Source organism: Rattus norvegicus, chromosome 16, assembly GCF_021556685.1.
Source record: "Rattus norvegicus strain SHRSP/BbbUtx chromosome 16, alternate assembly SHRSP_T2T, whole genome shotgun sequence".
NCBI lineage: Eukaryota > Metazoa > Chordata > Mammalia > Rodentia > Muridae > Rattus > Rattus norvegicus.
The window spans coordinates 44,483,463-44,503,094 of record NC_141549.1 but is presented as its reverse complement, the minus strand read 5'-3'; the positions used below and the strand labels follow the sequence as shown (position 1 = coordinate 44,503,094).

The window sequence follows — 19,632 nt, the reverse complement described above, 5'->3', positions numbered from 1 at the left end:
AGTAACGTGTGGATTCTGTCTTATACATCCAGGTTATAGTTCATCATCTAGGGAAGCATGGAAGGAACTTAGCACAGGAAGCTGGAGGAATATGCTGAAGTGGTACATATAGATAAGTGTTGATTTTATGAGGACACACATTACATATTTATAGTTAATATAAAAACTACATAAAGAGCCAACAAAAAGAGAAAACAGAACAGTTTAACTTGGGAACACAGATGAAAAATATTCAATAAAATTTTTGCCAACCAAATGCAAGAATACATCCAAGAGATCACTCACTATGAACAAATAGGCTTCATCCCAGAGATTTAAGGATAAACATAAGAAACATAAGAAAAACAGTAAAATAATGCATTACGTTAATAAAGCAAAAAAAAAATAAAAACAATCTAAGGATCATTTCATTAGATAGTGAAAAGTCTTTTTATTTTATTTTTTTCCATCTTTATTAACTTGAGTATTTCTTATTTACATTTCGATTGGTAGTCCCCTTCCCAGTTATCGAGCCAACACCCCCTTAACCTCTCCTTCTCCCCTTCTCTATGGGTGTTCCCTTCCCCATCTTCCCCCCATTACTGCCCTCCCCCACAACAATGACGTTCACTGGGGGTTCAGTCTTGGCAGGACCAAGGGCTTCCCCTTCCACTGGTGCTCTTACTAGGCTATTCATTGCTACCTATGAGGTTGGAGCCCAGGGTAAGTCCATGTATAGTCTCTGGGTAGTGGCTTAGTCCCTGGAAGCTCTGGTAGCTTGGCATTGTTGTTCATATGGGATATCCAGCCCCTTCAAGCTCCTCCAGTCCTTTCTCTGATTCCTTCAACGGGGGTCCCATTCACAGTTCAGTGGTTTGCTGCTGGCATTCACCTATGTATTAGCTATATTCTGGCTGTGTCTCTCAGGAGAGATCTACATCCAGTTCCTGGTGGCCTGCACTTCTTTGCTTCATCCATCTTCTCTAGTTTGGTGGCTGTATATGCAAGGGCCACATGTGGGGCAGGCTCTGAATGGGTGTCTCTTCAGCCTCTGGTCTAAACTTTGCCTCCCTATTCCCTCCCAAGGGTATTCTTGTTCCCCTTTTGAAGAAGGAGTGAAGCATTCGCATTTTGGTCATCCGTCTTGAGTTTCATGTGTTCTGTGCATGCAGGGTAATTCAAACATTTGAGCTAATAGCCACTTATCAATGAGTGCATACCATTTGTGTTTTTCTGTGATTGGGTTACCTCACTCAGGATGATATTTTCCAGTTCCATCCATTTGCCTATGAATTTCATATAGTCATTGTTTTTGAAAGGTGAGTAATATTCCATTGAGTAGATGTACCAAATTTTCTGTATCCATTCCTCTGTTGAAGGGTATCTGGGTTCTTTCCAGCTTCTGGCTATTATAAATAAGGCTGCTATGAACATAGTGGAGCACATGTCTTTGTTGGGGCATCTTTTGGGTATATGCCTAAGAGAGGTATAGCTCGGTCCTCAGGTAGTTCAATGTTCAATTATTTGAGGGCCCTCCGGACTGATTTCCAGAATGGTTGTACCAGTCTGCAATTCTACCAACAATGGAGGAGTGTTCCTCTTTCTCCACATCCTCACTAGGATTTGCTGTCACCTGAGTTTTTGTTCTTAGCCATTCTGACTGGTGTGAGGTGAAATCTCAGGGTTGTTTTAATTTGCATTTCACTTATGACTAAAGATGTTGAACATTTCTTTAGGTGTTTCTTGGCCATTCGGCATTCCTCAGCTGAATGAACCCCATTTTTAATAGGGTTATTTGTCTCCCTGCAGTCTCACTTCTTGAGTTCTTTGTACATTTTGGATATAAGCCCTCTGTCAGTTGTAGGATTGGTTAAGATCTTTTCTCAATCTGTTGGTTGCTGTTATGTCCTAACAACAGTGTCCTTTGCCTTACAGAAGCTTTGCAGTTTTATGAGATCCCATTTGTTGATTCTTGATCTTAAAGCATAAGCAATTGGTGTTTTGTTCAGGAAATTTTCTCCAATTCCCATGTGTTCGAGATGCTTCCCCACTTTTTCTTCTATTAGTTTGAGTGTATCTGGTTTGATGTGGAGGTCCTTGATCCACTTGGACTTAAGCTTTGTACAGGGTGATAAGCATGGATCGATCTACATTCTTCCAGATGCTGACCTCCAGTTGAACTAGGAACATTTGCTAAAAATGCTATATTTTTCCCTTGGATAGCTTTGGCACCTTTGTCAAAAATCAAGTGACCATAGGTGTGTGGGTTCATTTCTGGGTCTTCAATTCTATTCCACTGGTCTATCTGTCTGTCTCTGTACCAATACCATGCAGTTTTTATCACTATTGCTCTGTAATACCTCTTGAGTTCAGGGATTGTGATTCTCCCAGAAGTCCTTTTATTGTTGAGGATAGTTTTAGCTATCCTGGGTTTTTTTGTTATTCCAGATGAATTTCCAAATTGTTCTGTCTAACTCTCTGAAAAATTGGACTGGTATTTTGATGGGGATTGCATTGAATCTGTGGATCACTTTTGGTAAAATGGCCATTTTTACTATATTAATCCTGCCAATCCATGAGCATGGGAGATCTTTCCATCTTCTGACGTCTTCTTAAATTTCTTTCTTCAGAGGCTTGAAGTTCTTATCATACAAATCTTTTACTTGCTTGGTTAAAGTCACACCGAGGTATTTTATATTATTTGGGACTATTATGAAGGGGGCTGCTTCCCTAATTTCTTTCTGAGCTTGTTTCTCTTTTGTGTAGAGGAAGGCTACTGATTTATTTGAGTTAATTTTACACCCAGCCAATTTGCTGACAGTGTTTATCAGGTTTAGTAGTTCCCTGGTAGAACTTTTGGGATCACTTAAAAATACTATCATATCATTTGCAAATAGTGAAATGTGAAAAGTCTTTAATAAATTCCACCATCCCTTCATGGTAAAAGTATTTACAAGTATAGTGGAAAAGGAACATACCTTGATTTACCTCAAGCCAATAGCTAACACCAAGTTGAATGGATAGAAATGCAAACTAAATCAACTAAAATAAGGAACAAGACAAGTCCACTCTGTTTATACTATTCAACATAGCACTTGAACTTTTATCTATAGCAATAAGACAGCTAAATGAGATAAAGGGGACACAAATTGGAAAGGAAGGATTAAAAGTATCATTATCAGACAATTTCCTAGACAGATACCAGGTACCGAAGTTAAATCAGGAACAGATAAACCAGTTAAACAACCCCATAACTCCTTAGGAAATAGAAGCAGTCATTAAAGGTCTCCCAACCAAAAAGAGCCCAGGTCCAGACGGGTTTAGTGCAGAATTCTATCAAACCTTCATTGAAAACCTCATACCAATATTATCCAAACTATTCCACAAAATTGAAACAGATGGAGCACTACCAAATTACTTTCAGGAAGCCACAATTACTCTTATACCTAAGCCACACAAAGAACCAACAAAGAAAGAGAACTTCAGACCAATTTTCCTTATGAATATCGACGCAAAAATACTCAATAAAATTCTGGCAAATCGAATCCAAGAGCACATCAAAACAATCATCCACCATGATCAAGTAGGCTTCATCCCAGGCATGCAGGGATGGTTTAATATACGGAAAACCATCAACGTGATCCATTATATAAACAAACTGAAAGAACAGAACCACATGATCATTTCATTAGATGCTGAGAAAGCATTTGACAAAATTCAACACCCCTTCATGATAAAAGTCCTGGAAAGAATAGGAATTCAAGGCCCATACCTAAACATAGTAAAAGCCATATACAGCAAACCAGTTGCTCACATTAAACTAAATGGAGAGAAACTTGAAGCAATCCCACTAAAATCAGGGACTAGACAAGGCTGCCCACTCTCTCCCTACTTATTCAATATAGTTCTTGAAGTTCTAGCCAGAGCAATCAGACAACAAAAGGAGGTCAAGGGGATACAGATCGGAAAAGAAGAAGTCAAAATATCACTATTTGATGATGATATGATAGTATATTTAAGTGATCCCAAAAGTTCCACCAGAGAACTACTAAAGCTGATAAGCAAAGTGGCTGGGTATAAAATTAACTCAAATAAATCAGTAGCCTTCCTCTACACAAAAAAGAAACAAGCCGAGAAAGAAATTAGGGAAACGACACCCTTCATAATAGACCCAAATAATATAAAGTACCTCGGTGTGACTTTAACCAAGCAAGTAAAAGATCTGTACAATAAGAACTTCAAGACACTGAAGAAAGAAATTGAAGAAGACCTCAGAAGATGGAAAGATCTCCCATGCTCATGGATTGGCAGGATTAATATAGTAAAAATGGCCATTTTACCAAAAGCGATCTACAGATTCAATGCAATCCCCATCAAAATACCAGTCCAATTCTTCAGAGAGTTAGAACAATTTGCAAATTCATGTGGAATAACAAAAAACCCAGGATAGCTAAAACTATCCTCAACAATAAAAGGACTTCAGGGGGAATCACTATCCCTGAACTCAAGCAGTATTACAGAGCAATAGTGATAAAAACTGCATGGTATTGGTACAGAGACAGACAGATAGACCAATGGAATAGAATTGAAGACCCAGAAATGAACCCACACACCTATGGTCACTTGATTTTTAACAAAGGAGCCAAAACCATCCAATGGAAAAAAGATAGCATTTTCAGCAAATGGTGCTGGTTCAACTGGAGGTCAATATGTAGAAGAATGCAGATCGACCCATGCTTATCACCCTGTACAAAGCTTAAGTCCAAGTGGATCAAGGACCTCCACATCAAACCAGACACACTCAAACTAATAGAAGAAAAACTAGGGAAGCATCTGGAACACATGGGCACTGGAAAAAATTTCCTGAACAAAATACCAATGGCTTATGCTCTAAGATCAAGAATCGACAAATGGGATCTCCTAAAACTGCAAAGCTTCTGTAAAGCAAAGGACACTGTGGTTAGGACAAATCGGCAACCAACAGATTGGGAAAAGATCTTTACCAATCCTACAACAGATAGAGGCCTTATATCCAAAATATACAAAGAACTCAAGAAGTTAGACCGCAGGGAGACAAATAACCCTATTAAAAAATGGGGTTCAGAGCTAAACAAAGAATTCACAGCTGAGGAATGCCGAATGGCTGAGAAACACCTAAAGAAATGTTCAATGTCTTTAGTCATAAGGGAAATGCAAATCAAAACAACCCTGAGATTTCACCTCACACCAGTGAGAATGGCTAAGATCAAAAACTCAGGGGACAGCAGATGCTGGCAAGGATGCGGAGAAAGAGGAACACTCCTCCATTGTTGGTGGGATTGCAGACTGGTACAACCATTCTGGAAATCAGTCTGGAGGTTCTTCAGAAAATTGGACATTGAACTGCCTGAGGATCCAGCTATACCTCTCTTGGGCATATACCCAAAGATGCCCCAACATATAAAAAAGACACGTGCTCCACTATGTTCATCGCAGGCTTATTTATAATAACCAGAAGCTGGAAAGAACCCAGATGCCCTTCAACAGAGGAATGGATACAAAAAATGTGGTACATCTACACAATGGAATATTACTCAGCTATCAAAAACAACGGCTTTATGAAATTCGTAGGCAAATGGTCAGAACTGGAAAATATCATCCTGAGTGAGCTAACCCAATCACAGAAAGACATACATGGTATGCACTCATTGATAAGTGGCTATTAGCCCAAAAGCTTGAAGTACCCTAGATGCCTAGAACAAATGAAACTCAAGACGGATTATCAAAATGTGAATGTTTCATGCCTTCTTTAAAAGGGGAACAAGAATACCCTTGGCAGGGAATAGAGAGGCAAAGATTAAAACAGAGACTGAAGGAACACCCATTCAGAGCCTGCCCCACATGTGGCCCATACATATACAGCCACCCAATTATACAAGATGGATGAAGCAAAGAAGTGCAGACGGACAGGAGCTGGATGTAGATCGCTCCTGAGAGACACAGCCAGAATACAGCAAATACAGAGGCGAATGCCAGCAGCAAACCACTGAACTGAGAATAGAACTCCCGTTGAAGAAATCAGAGAAAGGACTGGAAGAGCTTGACGGGGCTTGAGACCCCATATGTACAACAATGCCAAGCAACCTGAGCTTCTAGGGACTAAGCCACTACCTAAAGACTATACATGGACTGACCCTTGTCTCTGACCTCATAGGTAGCAATGAATATCCTAGTAAGAGCACCAGTGGAAGGGGAAGCCCTGGGTCCTGCTAAGACTGAACCCCCAGTGAACTAGACTGTTGGGGGGAGGGCGGCAATGGGGGGAGGGTTGGGAGGGGAACACCCATAAGGAAGGGGAGGGGGGAGAGGGATGTTTGCCCGGAAACCGGGAAAGGGAATAACACTCAAAATGTATATAAGAAATACTCAAGTTAATAAAAAAAGTATCATTATCTTTGGATGAAATGAGAGTACATAAGTGACCCTAAAAATTATACTAGGCATCTCCTACAGTTGATAAACCCTTTTAGCACATTAGTTGCATACAAGATTAACTGTAAGAACTCAGTAGCCTTTCTATATAGAAATGACAAACAGACTGAGGAAGAAAATGAGGAAACTAACACTCTTCACATGAGCCTAAGATGTAGATAATGTCTACCCAAGTCAATGAAAGATTTCCATGCTTATAAGTTTATAATCTTTGAAGGAAAAATTGAAGAAGATACCAGAAAATGGAAAGATCTCGATCCTCAGGGATTGGTAGGAATAACAGTAAAAATGGTCATTTTTATCAAAAAAGGTCTACAGACTGAATGCAATCCCCATCAGAATTCCAACACAATTCTTTACAGACCAGGAAATGACAATTCTCAACTTCATAGAGAAAACCAAAATCCAAGAACCCAGAATATCTAGAACAATCCTGAATTAAAAAACAAAACAAAAAAGAACAACAACAAAAAGAACAATGAAAAATGTTGGAGGTATTACTTTCACTGATTTTCAAGTCATACTATAAAGCTACAGTGATAAAACCCACAAGGTATTGACATAAAAACAGATACAACAACAAACAGAATTGAATTGTAGGCCCAGACATAAATTCACACCTAAGGACAGAGAAGCCATAAATAATCACCTGTAAAGAGAAATCTTCAAAAAATAGATTTTGTCAAACTTGGTGTCTCCAGGTGGAAGGATGCAAATGATGCCATATTTACTATCCTGCTCAAATCTCAAGTACAAGTAGATCAATGACCTTAACATAAAACCAGAAATACTGAACTTGATAGAGGAGAAATTAGAAAATAGCCTTTGGCATATGAGACAACATTCTGAACAGAACACCAATACTATATGCTATAAGATCATCAATTAAAAATATAGAGCTATTTCCAGGACAGCCAGAGCTAGTTATACCAAGTCTTGAAAAAAATACAAATAAATAAATAAGTAAATGAGTAAATACCTCAAAACAGGTTTTGCATTTTACATCAGAGTAGAAAAAAATCTACTCTTAATTACAAATAGAAATCTTAACTTGCAAGGATTTAACAGAGGACAAACAAACTTATTCTGTAAGTATTTCACAGATTTAACATTGTAAAAACTGGAACTTAATCTTCACTACAAACAAAACCCTCAACCTGCAAGGTATATTTTTATTGTTTTGTTTTCTCATTAACTTATAATATATATTGTTCCTGTTTTAGTCTCACAGGAAGAGAGAGGGTAATCAAACAGCATTATATTTATGTATAAAATTGTCAAAGAACAAGCTTATTAATAATAAGATGCTTTAAAACACATCTCCAAATGAAGAAATAATCACTAAAACACAATAGAAAACAATAAATACTAAAGATGGTTAGAGCCATTTTCTAACCCCATGGTTGTGATTGCTGGGAAGTTTGTATGCTTTAGACACACAGCAACTTTATGTAGTGAAACTGCTTTTCTTTATTGTCTTTAATATCTTGTCCCAAATGCACTCAGACATTTCATGAAATAAACCAGGCTCACGGCATTTAACAAAAATGTGGAACTTCACCACTAATGAATCCTGGCAGTCTTTTCTCATTATGGGCCTAATTTTCCTTAGAGAGCACAAACCTCCGGGTGGGGTCTTCGCATTCTTAAATCATCTTCAATTGGCAGTGAAAGGGAATATGCTCCTTCTCTGTCGAGTTCAGAGAGTCTAGTCTTGCTAACAGATAGAGAAAAGATGAGCTCTTCACAGGCCACACTATCTAAAATTACACTTGTCTTTATAGCCTGGTACTTTGAGTTTTTGCTTTGGTTTCTTTGAGGCTAAAACTCAAACCAAACAAAAGAGAGAGATTAGGGATGGCTTCCTGGTTTTCCTTCTTTTGAGACAAAAATGGCATCAATAACACTCCATTTATTCAAGGTCATTCAATATTCAGTTTCTGCACAGCAAGATAAAAGAGTGGGCCCCTGGCTTTCTCTTCCAGAATTATTAATAGTCTGAATTAATAGGGATAAATGGCTGTCTGGAGCAGATCTATAGCCTTGTTTTTCAGGCTCCTATTTGATTGGGGAGTGCTCCCAAACATCTCTTTCTGTTGTGTTGTCCCCTCAATTATTCTACTGCTGTAATTGGAAATATGAGTCCAGAGACTCATTTTATTCATGAACAACTATTTTCCATGATGAAATTTTTTCCTCAGAGTGCCTCAAGTGGTAGTTTTGTAGAAATAACTAATTTTCCAATTTTGCCTTTTTTCAGAATATGCATATACTGTGCCTTTGGACAGGGGCTTACGTGGAACACAGATGTTGACATCATGCATCCAGCTGTGTTACTTGCCATCTTATTTCCTTGAGACAATGTCACTCATTGAACTTGGAGCTAAGCTGGCAGTTAGCAAAGCCAGTGATCCTCTTGTTTGTACCCCAACTCTCAGGCTTGGCTTTTTATATTGTTGCTAGGGATTAAATCAGATCTTTATGCTGACACAGCGAGAACTTTTCCATACTGAACCACTTTTCCATGCCTAAATCATATTATTTTATTAATATCTCTTTTGTGTAAAGGAAAACACAGAGAACTACATCAATGGCATAAATCATTTATTGAACTGAAGTCCCCATGTTCTATGGTAAAGCATCCAATAGAGTCAGTTTTGCTGACTATCCTTGCCAGTCTTCTCCAGGAGCCAACAGCTCACAGTGAACTGTTTTTATGAAGAGTTAGAGATAAAGAAACATTTAGCCCATGTCTCCTGGATCTGTTGTTACCAGACTTTCTCCATACTTGTTTCTTGGGTACTTTTTAATATTTTGTACTTGTTCCCTGTAAAACAAGATATTAAAAGGTTCTTCTTCAGGTCTGTTTCAGACCCTATACTTAGTACCGAAGTTAGTGAAATGCCAATGCCCATCTTAGCTTCAATCATATGAAGTCACATGTGTGAGAGAGTTTTGAAATTCCAGAGGTAGCAATGTGTGTCATCCTTTTTTTCCTATCCGTTTCTGCTCAACAAACCCATGAGTAGTTCCAATGTCTTGAACTACAAACCTCTGAAGGCCTCCAATGGGACATGTTGCTCCATTTTGAGGACTAATCTTTGTGAAAGCAGCACTTGCTACACCACTGTCTTAGTTAGGGTTTTCATTACTGTGAAGAGACACCATGACCTAGGTGAATATTTTAAAGGACAGCATTTAATTGGGGCTTGCTTTACAGGTTCAGGGGTTCAATCCATTATCATCAAAGCAGAAAGCATGGTCCTGGAGGAGTTGAAAATGTGACATCTTATTTCAAAGGCAAGCAGGAGATGACTGGTTCCTACCTGGCTAGAACGAGGGTCTCAAAGCCCATGCCCACAGTAACACATTTCCTCCTACAATGCCACATCTCATAATAGTACCACTTCCTATAGGCCAAATATATTCAAACCACATTCTACTCCCTGGTTACAATAGGATAGTTCAAATACATGACTCTATGGAGGTCATGCTTAGGGACAGCACAATGCAAAATACATTAGTCCAACTTTACAGTTCCCATAGTCTATAAGAGTTTCTCCAATGTTAGGAGTTCAAAGTTCAATGTTTCTTCTGAGATTAGGTAATCTCTAAACTGGAATCCCTTAAAAATCAAAAACAAAAAGAAGATCACATACCTCCAATATCATGAAAGATTTACATTATCATTCCAAAATGTCATGGTAAGAAAACACTGAATGAAACAAGATGAAAATCAACCTGGGCAAACTCCAAACTCTGCATCTCCATGTCGAAGCCAAAGCAATAGTCAGATCTCTAACTCCTTTCATCAATAGTTGACTTCTATTACCAGATCTTGCATTTAACAGCAACAAACTACTTCATTCTCTTAGGCAGGGTCCATTTCCTGTTGCAAAGTTTCTTCAGCAGTTTGCCTACAACTCTGGCATCTCTAACATCTTGTGGCATCCAAGACAACTTAACCTTTACAGCATCTTGTTCAAATGTCTAGGATCCACACATGATTTTTTGGGCTCCTCCAAAGGGTTTTGCCACTTCTCTAGCTCTGTCCTCTGTAGCACCCTAAGCTCTTATTGGCTCTAATTCCCTGATGCTTTTCTTGGTGATCATCTCATGGTTCTGGAATCTCCAATATGCTGGGGTCTTCACCTACAATCAGGTTTCACCAGTAGTCTCTCATAGGCTCTCTTAATGATGCTAAGCCTCAACTTCTTTTCATGGTGCCTTCATTCCTGAGCCCTCAACTGTTACTGAGGCTGTTCCTTCAACAGTGGCCATCCCTACACTCTCACAGTGCCAAACCTCATGTGATCTCATGACCACTTCATACCTTTAAAGCCAATACTACCTCGGTGATTCTTACACATTACCAAGTCCAGCTGCAGCAGGAGATACAACCTTGAATATCTCTGGAACACAGCTTCTTTGTCCTCCAATTAGATGGAAACAGCATGGAAATCTGGGGCAAGGCTCTTCAGAAGGGACAGTATGCTTTGAATCAGCATCCTATATATGGTGCAGTTTATCCCACAGGCAGGATCTATGGGTCCAGGAATCAAGAGGTGGGAAAGCACATTCACTACCACCCCGAGTCGCCCACTAAATGTTGTTGCTTCCTGTCTCTGCAACCCTAAATTCTGCTGAGCAAGAAGGTTGGAGAGAATGCTAGCAAGTAACTGCAAGCATAGAAAAAGGAAGCTTTCCTTCTTTCATTGACCTTATGTATGCCTCCAGCTGAAAATATTTCCCAGATTAAAGTGTGTATCACAACATCTGGATCTATGGTGTTTTTTACTTGAAACTTGATCTGTCTCAGGCTGAACTTGATCAGAGATCTGATTTCCTCTGTATCCTGGGATTAAAGGCATGTACCACCTTTCTCTGACTAAGCTTTTCATGGTGACTATGTTTTAAGATTCATATCAAAAGCATGTGTTTTTCAGCCTCAAGATCTGAAAATCCACTAAAAGATATGGGCAATATATCTTGATATTGACAGAAATATCTTCAGTGACTTAACCAGAATATATTTTTCAAAAAGTTTAAGCACTAAATTTTCAAGAACTGGAAACCAATTACACATTAAGTCAAAGGTAGGTTATCATTGTGTTATTATCAGCTGCAATACTCCCTATCAGTGATTTTATACAACAAACTTATATTCAATACACTTCCAGAATAGAACGCAATCATTTTTGCTTGATTGACTGCTGTATATTCTATGATGAGAAACTTGAATGTAACAACTATGTGAGTGCCAGGGAGCACTGGTAACTATATGTGGACTCCTAGACATTCTTTATTTGTCTTTAGATATATCTGATTCTGAAATTTTAAAATACATTCCAGTTGCATTAACTTTATTAAATATGACTTTTATTTCATCCAGCAAAGAAGTGACACATGAATAAATAAGTAATAATGTATGCTTCAAATGTAAATATGGGAATGAAAAGTTTACAGATCCTAAAAGAATCTCATTGCTAGAATTTGAAATGTGGCATTAAGCTCAATAGTCATGAGTTTTCCTTTAAGTTTCTATAAGAAAACATTCAGTACGTTTCTGCAAACCACAGAACAAAAGGAGAAAAGAGAAGACAAATTGAAAATGAGAGTAAAAAGGATTGGTAAGGAAAGAAATGCAGAAGAGGTAGTTAGGTTTAGTCCTTGCCAGCTATGACACAGAGGAGTAAGTAAGCAGGAGGCATGGTAACACTAGTATAGTCAAGAATGGATTGTGGTGTGTTTGTTTGAGAGTGTTTGTGTGTATGTATATTGTGTACAGGCATACACACTTCTGTATGCAGGTGCAATCTACCAAATGTGTACTTGCAGAGGACAAAGGTTCATGTCAGTTTTGTTCTTCAATAATTTCTCCAGTTTATGTTTTTTCATACTTTGTAGGTTCTATTAATTTTTGAAATTCTGTTCATTTATGGTCTGTGTAGACTTTTGTGAGTGAGTGAGTGAGTGAGTTTGTGTGTGTGTGTGTGTGTGTGTGTGTGTGTGTGTGTTCATGCATGTGCAAATTCTACAAAGCCCATGTGAAAGTCTGGGAACAACTAGCATGAGTTGGTTCTCTTCTGTCATCTGTCTGTCTAACAACTGACCTTTCACCTGGGTAATCTTTCCAGCTGTCTACCTTATTGCTTTGAATTTGTCTCTCAGGGGAGATTCTGGAGCTTACCTAAATCTGCTACACTGGCTAATCAGTAAGCTTCAGAAATCCCGTCTGTGTGTCTTCTCAACCCTGCCACTGGTAAGATAGAAAAACAACACCATGAACTTAGCTTTTTTATATGGGTGATAAAGATAAGAACTCAGGTTCTTATATTTTCAAGTACACTTTACCAAGTCATCTCTCAGTTTTTAAACAAGTTTTTTGTATATTAGATCTATAGGAATACCGGGCTGAAGTCTATATGTTCTCTAGTAGGAGACATCTCAAGCTGCAGATAAAAAGGCAAAACCCAGGAATATAAAATGAATTGTCTTTTTCAAAATTTCTTGGATCTTTTTCATCATCACCTTCTCTCTGACCTCATCCCAGCCCAGCATTGGTAGTTGAACTCTTGTCCATCTTCATGTTAACCTTTAAGACATTCTCAATGTAGAAATGAGTAAACCTATTTACTACCAATATTAGTTATTTTTTTCATTGATGTAAGAAAATATCTGATGAAAGAAGCTGAGAGGACTGAGTGAGCCAGACTCAGGCTGACTCCATGACAAGCTGAAAACCAGCAGTTTGGGAGAATAGCCCTAAATTTATGTTTCCAAGAACTGGAAAAGACTGAAAACAGTCAATTCCAGGTAAAAATACCACTTGCTGGCAGCCAATCAGAAAGATGCCTTACCACCTAGTCTGAGCCAACCTCATGGTCAACCAATCAGAAACTGTAAAAGCTGTCTCACCAGCTAACCTGAGACAAGTATAATTAAGTAGCAAAAGCCCCTAAATCCCTCAGTGCTTTAACCAATCACAAAGGCAGCCATACCCCTGGACGTAGAGCTAATCAGTAATAGGAATGAAAGATAAAAGTCACCCATTCCTACCCTAACAGACTTAAAATTGACCCTGAAATTTCTATATCTTTGTCTTCCATCCTGATGAATGGTAGACCCCCCCTCCCTGCTGGCAGGTTATCTACAAAATAAACACTATTTGCTGTTGTATATTATTTGAGTCTGGGGTATTCTTCCCAAATCATAGGCTCTTATAAAACTTCATGAATAAAAGGTTTATTTTGCCTCTCACTTTGAAGACATTATCTATTTAACAGGGAGGACATGAGTACAGACTGTTTGAAACTCATCTTAACACTGCATTACAAGCAGAGAAATGACTGCTGTGCTCAGCTCAACTTTCTCCTTTTTATTCTATTCACAACTGCACCCCATTGAATGGTGCAGCCCACATTCAGAGTATTCTCGCCTTAGTTAGGACAGTCTTAATTCTCCCTTAGAGTCATTATTTGGGATTTGTTTCCTAAGTGATTATAGATCCGGTAATATTGACAATTAATATTAATGAATACATTATCGTCCCTCAGTATTTGTATATCTCAAATTTTACTAGGGTAATTTCAACACGAATTAAATACACTATGAAAGGAGAAGAGCTGTTCTATACCGTGTTGAGAATTAGAGAGCAGCCGAGTGACAGAGACAGATTTGATTTATTTTTTCACATCTTCATCACATACTTTTGCCTTTCCTGTGTGGAGATATAGCAGAAGACATTCCTAAAGGAGAGGTATGGCCAAGGACCAGAGATTGCCATATACCAAGCAGTATTCTAGGAATTTTGCTTTATAACACAGAAGTATGATCTCCATCTTAAACATCTCATGTGTTTATTGTGTTTTGTGGAGGTAGGTACACAAATGCAACCATGAGAATGTAGAGGTCAGAGGACAACTTGCAGCATTCATTTCTCTCCCTCTAAAGTGCCGGGTCCAGAGATCAATCTCAGATCATCAGGTTAGTGGTAAATGCCTTTACCAGGTAAGCCATCTTGTTCCACTTCCTTACACTGTCAGATAAGAAAATTGGATAGTTATTTAATTACACAGTTTGAACACATATAGAAATATCATCCTGTACCTCCTAACAGCATTGTACACATATTAAACAATAAAACTTAATTGATAACAAGAAACACATGGATTGTTGTTCATAGATATCAAACAGCAAAACACATTCATCTTTATTTTTTATTAATATTTCATTTATTTACAGTCCATTTATTACCCTCCCCTCCCAGTCCCACCTTCCCCAGTTCCTCATCACATTCTCCCTCTCCCTTGGCTCTAAGAATGTGCTCCCCACCTTCCAGATACCCCTTTCCCTGGGGCCTCAAGTCTCTCCAGAATTAGGTGCATCCTCTCTCACTAAGACAAGATTAGACAGTCTTATGTATGTGCTGGAGGCCATTGTCCAGCTTGTGTATGCTCCTGGTTGGTGGCTCAGTCCCTGAGTGTTCCCAAGGGTCTGGGTTAGTTGACCTACTGGTCTTCCTATGGGGTTGCCCTCCTCTTCAGCTCCTTCACTCCTTCCCCTAATACCTCCATAGGAGTCCCTGACTTCTGTCCAATGGTTGGGTGTCTGAATCTGTCTCAGTCAGCTTCTGGTAAAGCCTTTCAGAGGCCAGCCATGCTAGACTCCTGTCTGTAAGCATCATTAATTGTCTCAGGCCTTGCTGTCCCTCAACCCCAATATGAGATGGATTCCAACTTGGGCTGATCACTGTACAGCCTTTCCTTCATTCTCTTCTAAATTTTTGTCCTTGTAATTCTTTTAGATAGGAACAATTCTGGATCAGAAATTTTGACTGTGGGTTGGTAACCAGTTCCCTTCACTTGGGACACTCTCTATCTACTGGAGGTGGACTCTTTGAGTTCCCTCTCCACACTATTGGGTATTTTGGCTAAGATCACTCACATTTAGTCCCAGGAGACTCTCATATCCCAGTTCTCCAGAACTTTCTAGAAGCCCCCCCCCAACCTCCCACTGCCAGAAACTAGATATTTTCATTTATTCTCCTGGCCCTCTGGACTTCTCTCCTTCTCCTCTCTCCAAAAACCTGATCCTGTCCCCTTCCCCCCCCTTTTTTTTGTTAAACTTCTTAGTGTCTATGGGTCGTATCCTGGATACTCTGTACTTTTTGATTAATTTTCACTTATCAGTGTTCTTTTTGGTCTGGGTTACCTCAATCAGGATGATATTTTCTAGTTCCATCCATTGGCCTGCAAATTCACGATATTCTTGTTTTTATGAGCTGAATAGTATTCCATTGTGCAAATGAATCACATTTTCTGTATACATTCTTCAGTTGAGGGACATCTGTAAGCTTCCAGCTTCTGGCTATTATAAATAAGGATGCCGTGAACATAATGGAGTACATGTCCATGAAATATGGTGTAGCATCTTTTGGGTATATATACAGGAGTAATATAGCTGGCTCTTCAGGAAGAGACATTTCCAGTTTTCTCAGGAATCACCAGATTGATTGCCAGAGAGTTTTCAATCCCCCCCAGCAGCAGAGGACTGTTTCATTGGTAGGCATCTTCTACCTCTATGCCTGTGTTTCCTATATTTCTTTAAGGATATTATTTGTATTCTTCTTGAAGGCCTCTATCAATATAATGGGATGAGATTTTATGTCAGTATATTGCCTTTCACCTATGTTAGGGTATTTAAGGCTTGCTGTGGTGGGAGAGCTGGGTTTCAATGTTGCCAAATTACATTGGCTTCTGTTGCTTGCCACCTCTCGTGTTAACTGGGCTGGGTGTCTGTGCTAGAGATGGCCTTCTTGTGAGCTGGAGAGCTCTGTGACATGGGTTAGAGCAGGCCTCCTGGAAGGCAAACAGTGCTGTCTCTCAATGAAGGGGAGAGCTCCTTTGAACTTGGATAGTGCAAGCATCCTGTGTCCCTGTTTAGAGCAGCCCTCCTGTATCACTGGCTAGGGCAGACTTCCTGTGTCCTTGGTTACAGCAGACTTCCTGGGAAATTTGTGGGATATGAGAGGGAGTGGCTGGTCATCTGCCTCGTCTTCTTCCTTAGATATGGATTAAGTCATTAGTCATTTATCATAAGCATTATAAACTTTACTCAGCAAGACAAAATTATGAAGTCCTGAAATTTGGGTCAAATCTTCTATACTTATTTTTTCCAGATGTGTTAGCTATGTAGGTTGTCAAATCCCAATAATTTACATTATATTCCATATAATGTGTTCATACTGTTATGGAAACATCATTGATTTTTATTTCTGACATTTTATTTTCAACTTGTCAATTTCATTTTGCCGTTCGTGCTGGCACACTTAAAAAAAACATTTCTTTTAAAAAGAATGCCTCAGTTTCAGGTGATGCAGAGTAGCATATTCATCACACATCTCTGTGGAAAGAAAATTTTAGGCACATGTACACTTCTGTTCTGGGAAAGATTTCTCCATAAATCAGCCATGCTAACATTCTCTTTATTAATGAGGATTAACAACTTGGAAAGATGGATCTTTTCCTGTTCGTGATATATTTGGAAGTATTTTTTTCTCTAATGGTGTAAATCTGCACTAGATTCTCTACTGATTCTCAGTTTTGCACAGACGGCACTTTAGTGAAGAACAAATGTCACCTGTACCATAGCTACCGAAAGGAAGGATTATGGCAGCACTGGGAAGGGCATCCATTTGGATAACTGAATTCTACCACATTGATATACTAATTTAAACCAAGACTGCAGATATATGTAAGTCAAATATTCTAACAAAAAATTCTGTGTGCATAAACACATGCACAAGCATTTGTGTGTGTGTGTGTGTGTGTGTGTGTGTGTGTGTGTGTGTGTGTGTGTGATCATTTATGTATGCTTGCATGAAGAGGAAAGAGGGAAATCTCAGGTACTATTTCTCAGGTACTATCTAGTTCTTTCTTGAGACAGGGTCTCATCTTCCACATAGAACTAACTTGAGTGACCACTTGAGTGACCACTGAGTGACCGCTTGAGTGACCACTGAGACATAGATCACAGATTTCTTCCCCTCTGAGCTTGCAAGAATATATCATCACATCTGTATTTAATTTTGTACTTTTTAAAAAATTTTGTAATTATATTTAAGTACAGAAAACGTAAGTGTACATTTAACCCAGTTTAGTGGCAAGTTCTTTAGCCTTTGCCTTTTCCAGCTTGGCAATGAGAGCCACAGACTTAGGACCCAGGACGTTGCCTCCCCAGTGGTGGTGGATCTTGTCATATCTGTCATTATAATTGGTCCTAAAAGCTTCCACCAGCTTAGCCAGAGCACCCTTGTCTTCCGAGTTAACCTGTGTGAAGGCAACAGTGGTGCATGTCTTCCCATGGACCAGGCGCCCCAGACTGGTCTTTCCCTTGATGATGCAGTAGGGCACCCTCATCTTTCAACAAAGGGCAGGCAGGAAAACCACCAGCTCAATGGGGTCTACATCATGGGCAATCACCACCAGCTGAGCCTTTTTGTTCTCCACCAAGGTGGTGACTGTACTGACCCTGCTCCTTGGACAAGTGGTCTCTTAGTTGGGACGTCCCCTTTGCCAGCAGCTTTCTTCTCAGCACGGGCCAGCAGCCTTTGCTTCTTCTCCTGCTTTGTCTCTGGTCTGTACTTGTGGGCAAGCTTAAGCAGCTGGGTCTCTGTTTGCCTGTCCAGGGCCTGGGTGAACTGGTCGATGGCAGGAGGTACTTTGAGCTGCTTATAGAGGATGGCACTTGCTGCAGCTTGATGTAGCAGGGCCATTTGATGAAGCGTGTGAGATCTCTTTTGGGCTGGATGTCCTGTCCAATGCCGAAGTTCTTAGGCCTTTTCTCAAACAAAGGATTGACCAACTTTTTGGCCTCCTGTTTCTTGACCATAGTGGGCCCGGGGCCACATTCTTCCCCTTGACCTTCTTTCCTTTGGGCATCTTGCTCAGTTGGAGGAGAGAGTAACTTTGTATTTTTATAATTTAATTAATATATATGTGAGATGGTGCTATCTGAGACTAGAAGAGAATATCCAATTTCCCTGGGAATGTAGTTATAGTCATTTGTGAGACAGCTGACCTGGGTGCAAGTGAGACCTCTAGGACATCACAAAAAACTTAATTGTGGGGAGGTGGGGGAGAGTCCACTATCCATAGGTTTTTAACATGTTTTCTTGTAGCATCAAACTCAAGTTCTCAGTCTAGACAGATATTTACCAAAAATTCTACTACCACAGCCCCAGTCAACAGCTTTAACTAAGAATATAAGATATGAATAGAACATTATCAAGCTTGAGATAGTTACCACTAGTTACAGATTTTTTCACAACCACTTAGACATAGTAGGGATTGGCATGCTTATAGCTGTTCATGAACTTGAATTTTCTCGAGATAGTACTCATTAAAAAAATAACATTTGTGTTAAAATAGTCTATAAATTTTAGCTTGTATGAATTAAAATTTAAATAATACTTATATTTGTTTATTTTTATGTGTGTGGATGCACATGAACCAAGCCATATTTGTTGGAGGTCAGAGGACAACTTGTGCTCAGTTCTCCTATTCCTCCATGCTGTTCATGGGGATAAACCATGGGCACTATCAGGTGTGCAGGCTTGGCAGAAGGACTGAGTAAACTCTACTGCACGATGAATACATTTTTTAATTAGATTTTTTGTTGAAGTTTGCATGCATGTGTTCGTGTCTGTGTCTCTGTGCCTGTATGAGTTTATTTGTATCACACGTATCCTGGAACCCAAGAAGAGGCATAAAATCCTTTGTACCTGAAACAGGCAGTTGTGATTAGCCTGATATATGTGCTCCGAACCAACCCCAGTTCTCAGCAATAGCAGTAAGTGCTCATAGATGCTGATCTAATTATCTACAACCTTATAAACCTATTTGGTAAGTATTCTGAAAAGGCAATCATGAATACAGATGTGTGTTTGTGTGTGTGTGTGTGTGTGTGTGTGCATGTGTGTGTGTGTGTGTGTGTGCATGTTCCACTGAAAATTTGGAATGAGGTTTTTATTCCTCAAGTTCTTTAGAAGTAAAAAATTCTGCTAAGAAAATCATTAGCTCAAAAGACTATGAAAGTAACATAAATTATTTAGCTCTTTCAAGTATGAAAATCATATTAATTCAACTGAGGAATTCAGTGCTCAATATACACTAGTTGTCT

The 19,632-nt window shown here is 39.2% G+C and overlaps 2 protein-coding genes across 1 annotated transcript; both read right to left on the bottom strand.

Annotated features, from left to right (window-relative positions):
- Positions 1–19,632, bottom strand: part of Erich1 (glutamate-rich 1) — a gene marked incomplete at its 5' end in the record, with an annotated part of 52,793,804 nt that overhangs the window by 39,161,269 nt on the left and 13,612,903 nt on the right.
- On the bottom strand, positions 17,598–18,226 carry LOC148000543 (large ribosomal subunit protein eL8-like). The gene is made up of 2 exons (XM_087589481.1): positions 17,978–18,226; positions 17,598–17,870 (listed from the first exon to the last, which is right to left on the bottom strand). The coding sequence occupies exons 1-2, from the start codon at positions 18,224–18,226 to the stop codon at positions 17,598–17,600; spliced, it is 522 nt and encodes a 173-aa protein (XP_087445607.1).

What these genes read in the sequence shown, in the direction of transcription:
- LOC148000543 (XM_087589481.1), bottom strand. Translation starts at nt 18,226, where the DNA reads ATGGCCCTGCTACATCAAGCTGCAGCAAGTGCCATCCTCTATAAGCAG. An exon ending in TTGTCCAAGGAGCAGGGTCA is followed by an intron (nt 17,871 to 17,977) that starts GTACAGTCACCA and finishes CTTTGTTGAAAG; the next exon opens with ATGAGGGTGCCCTACTGCAT.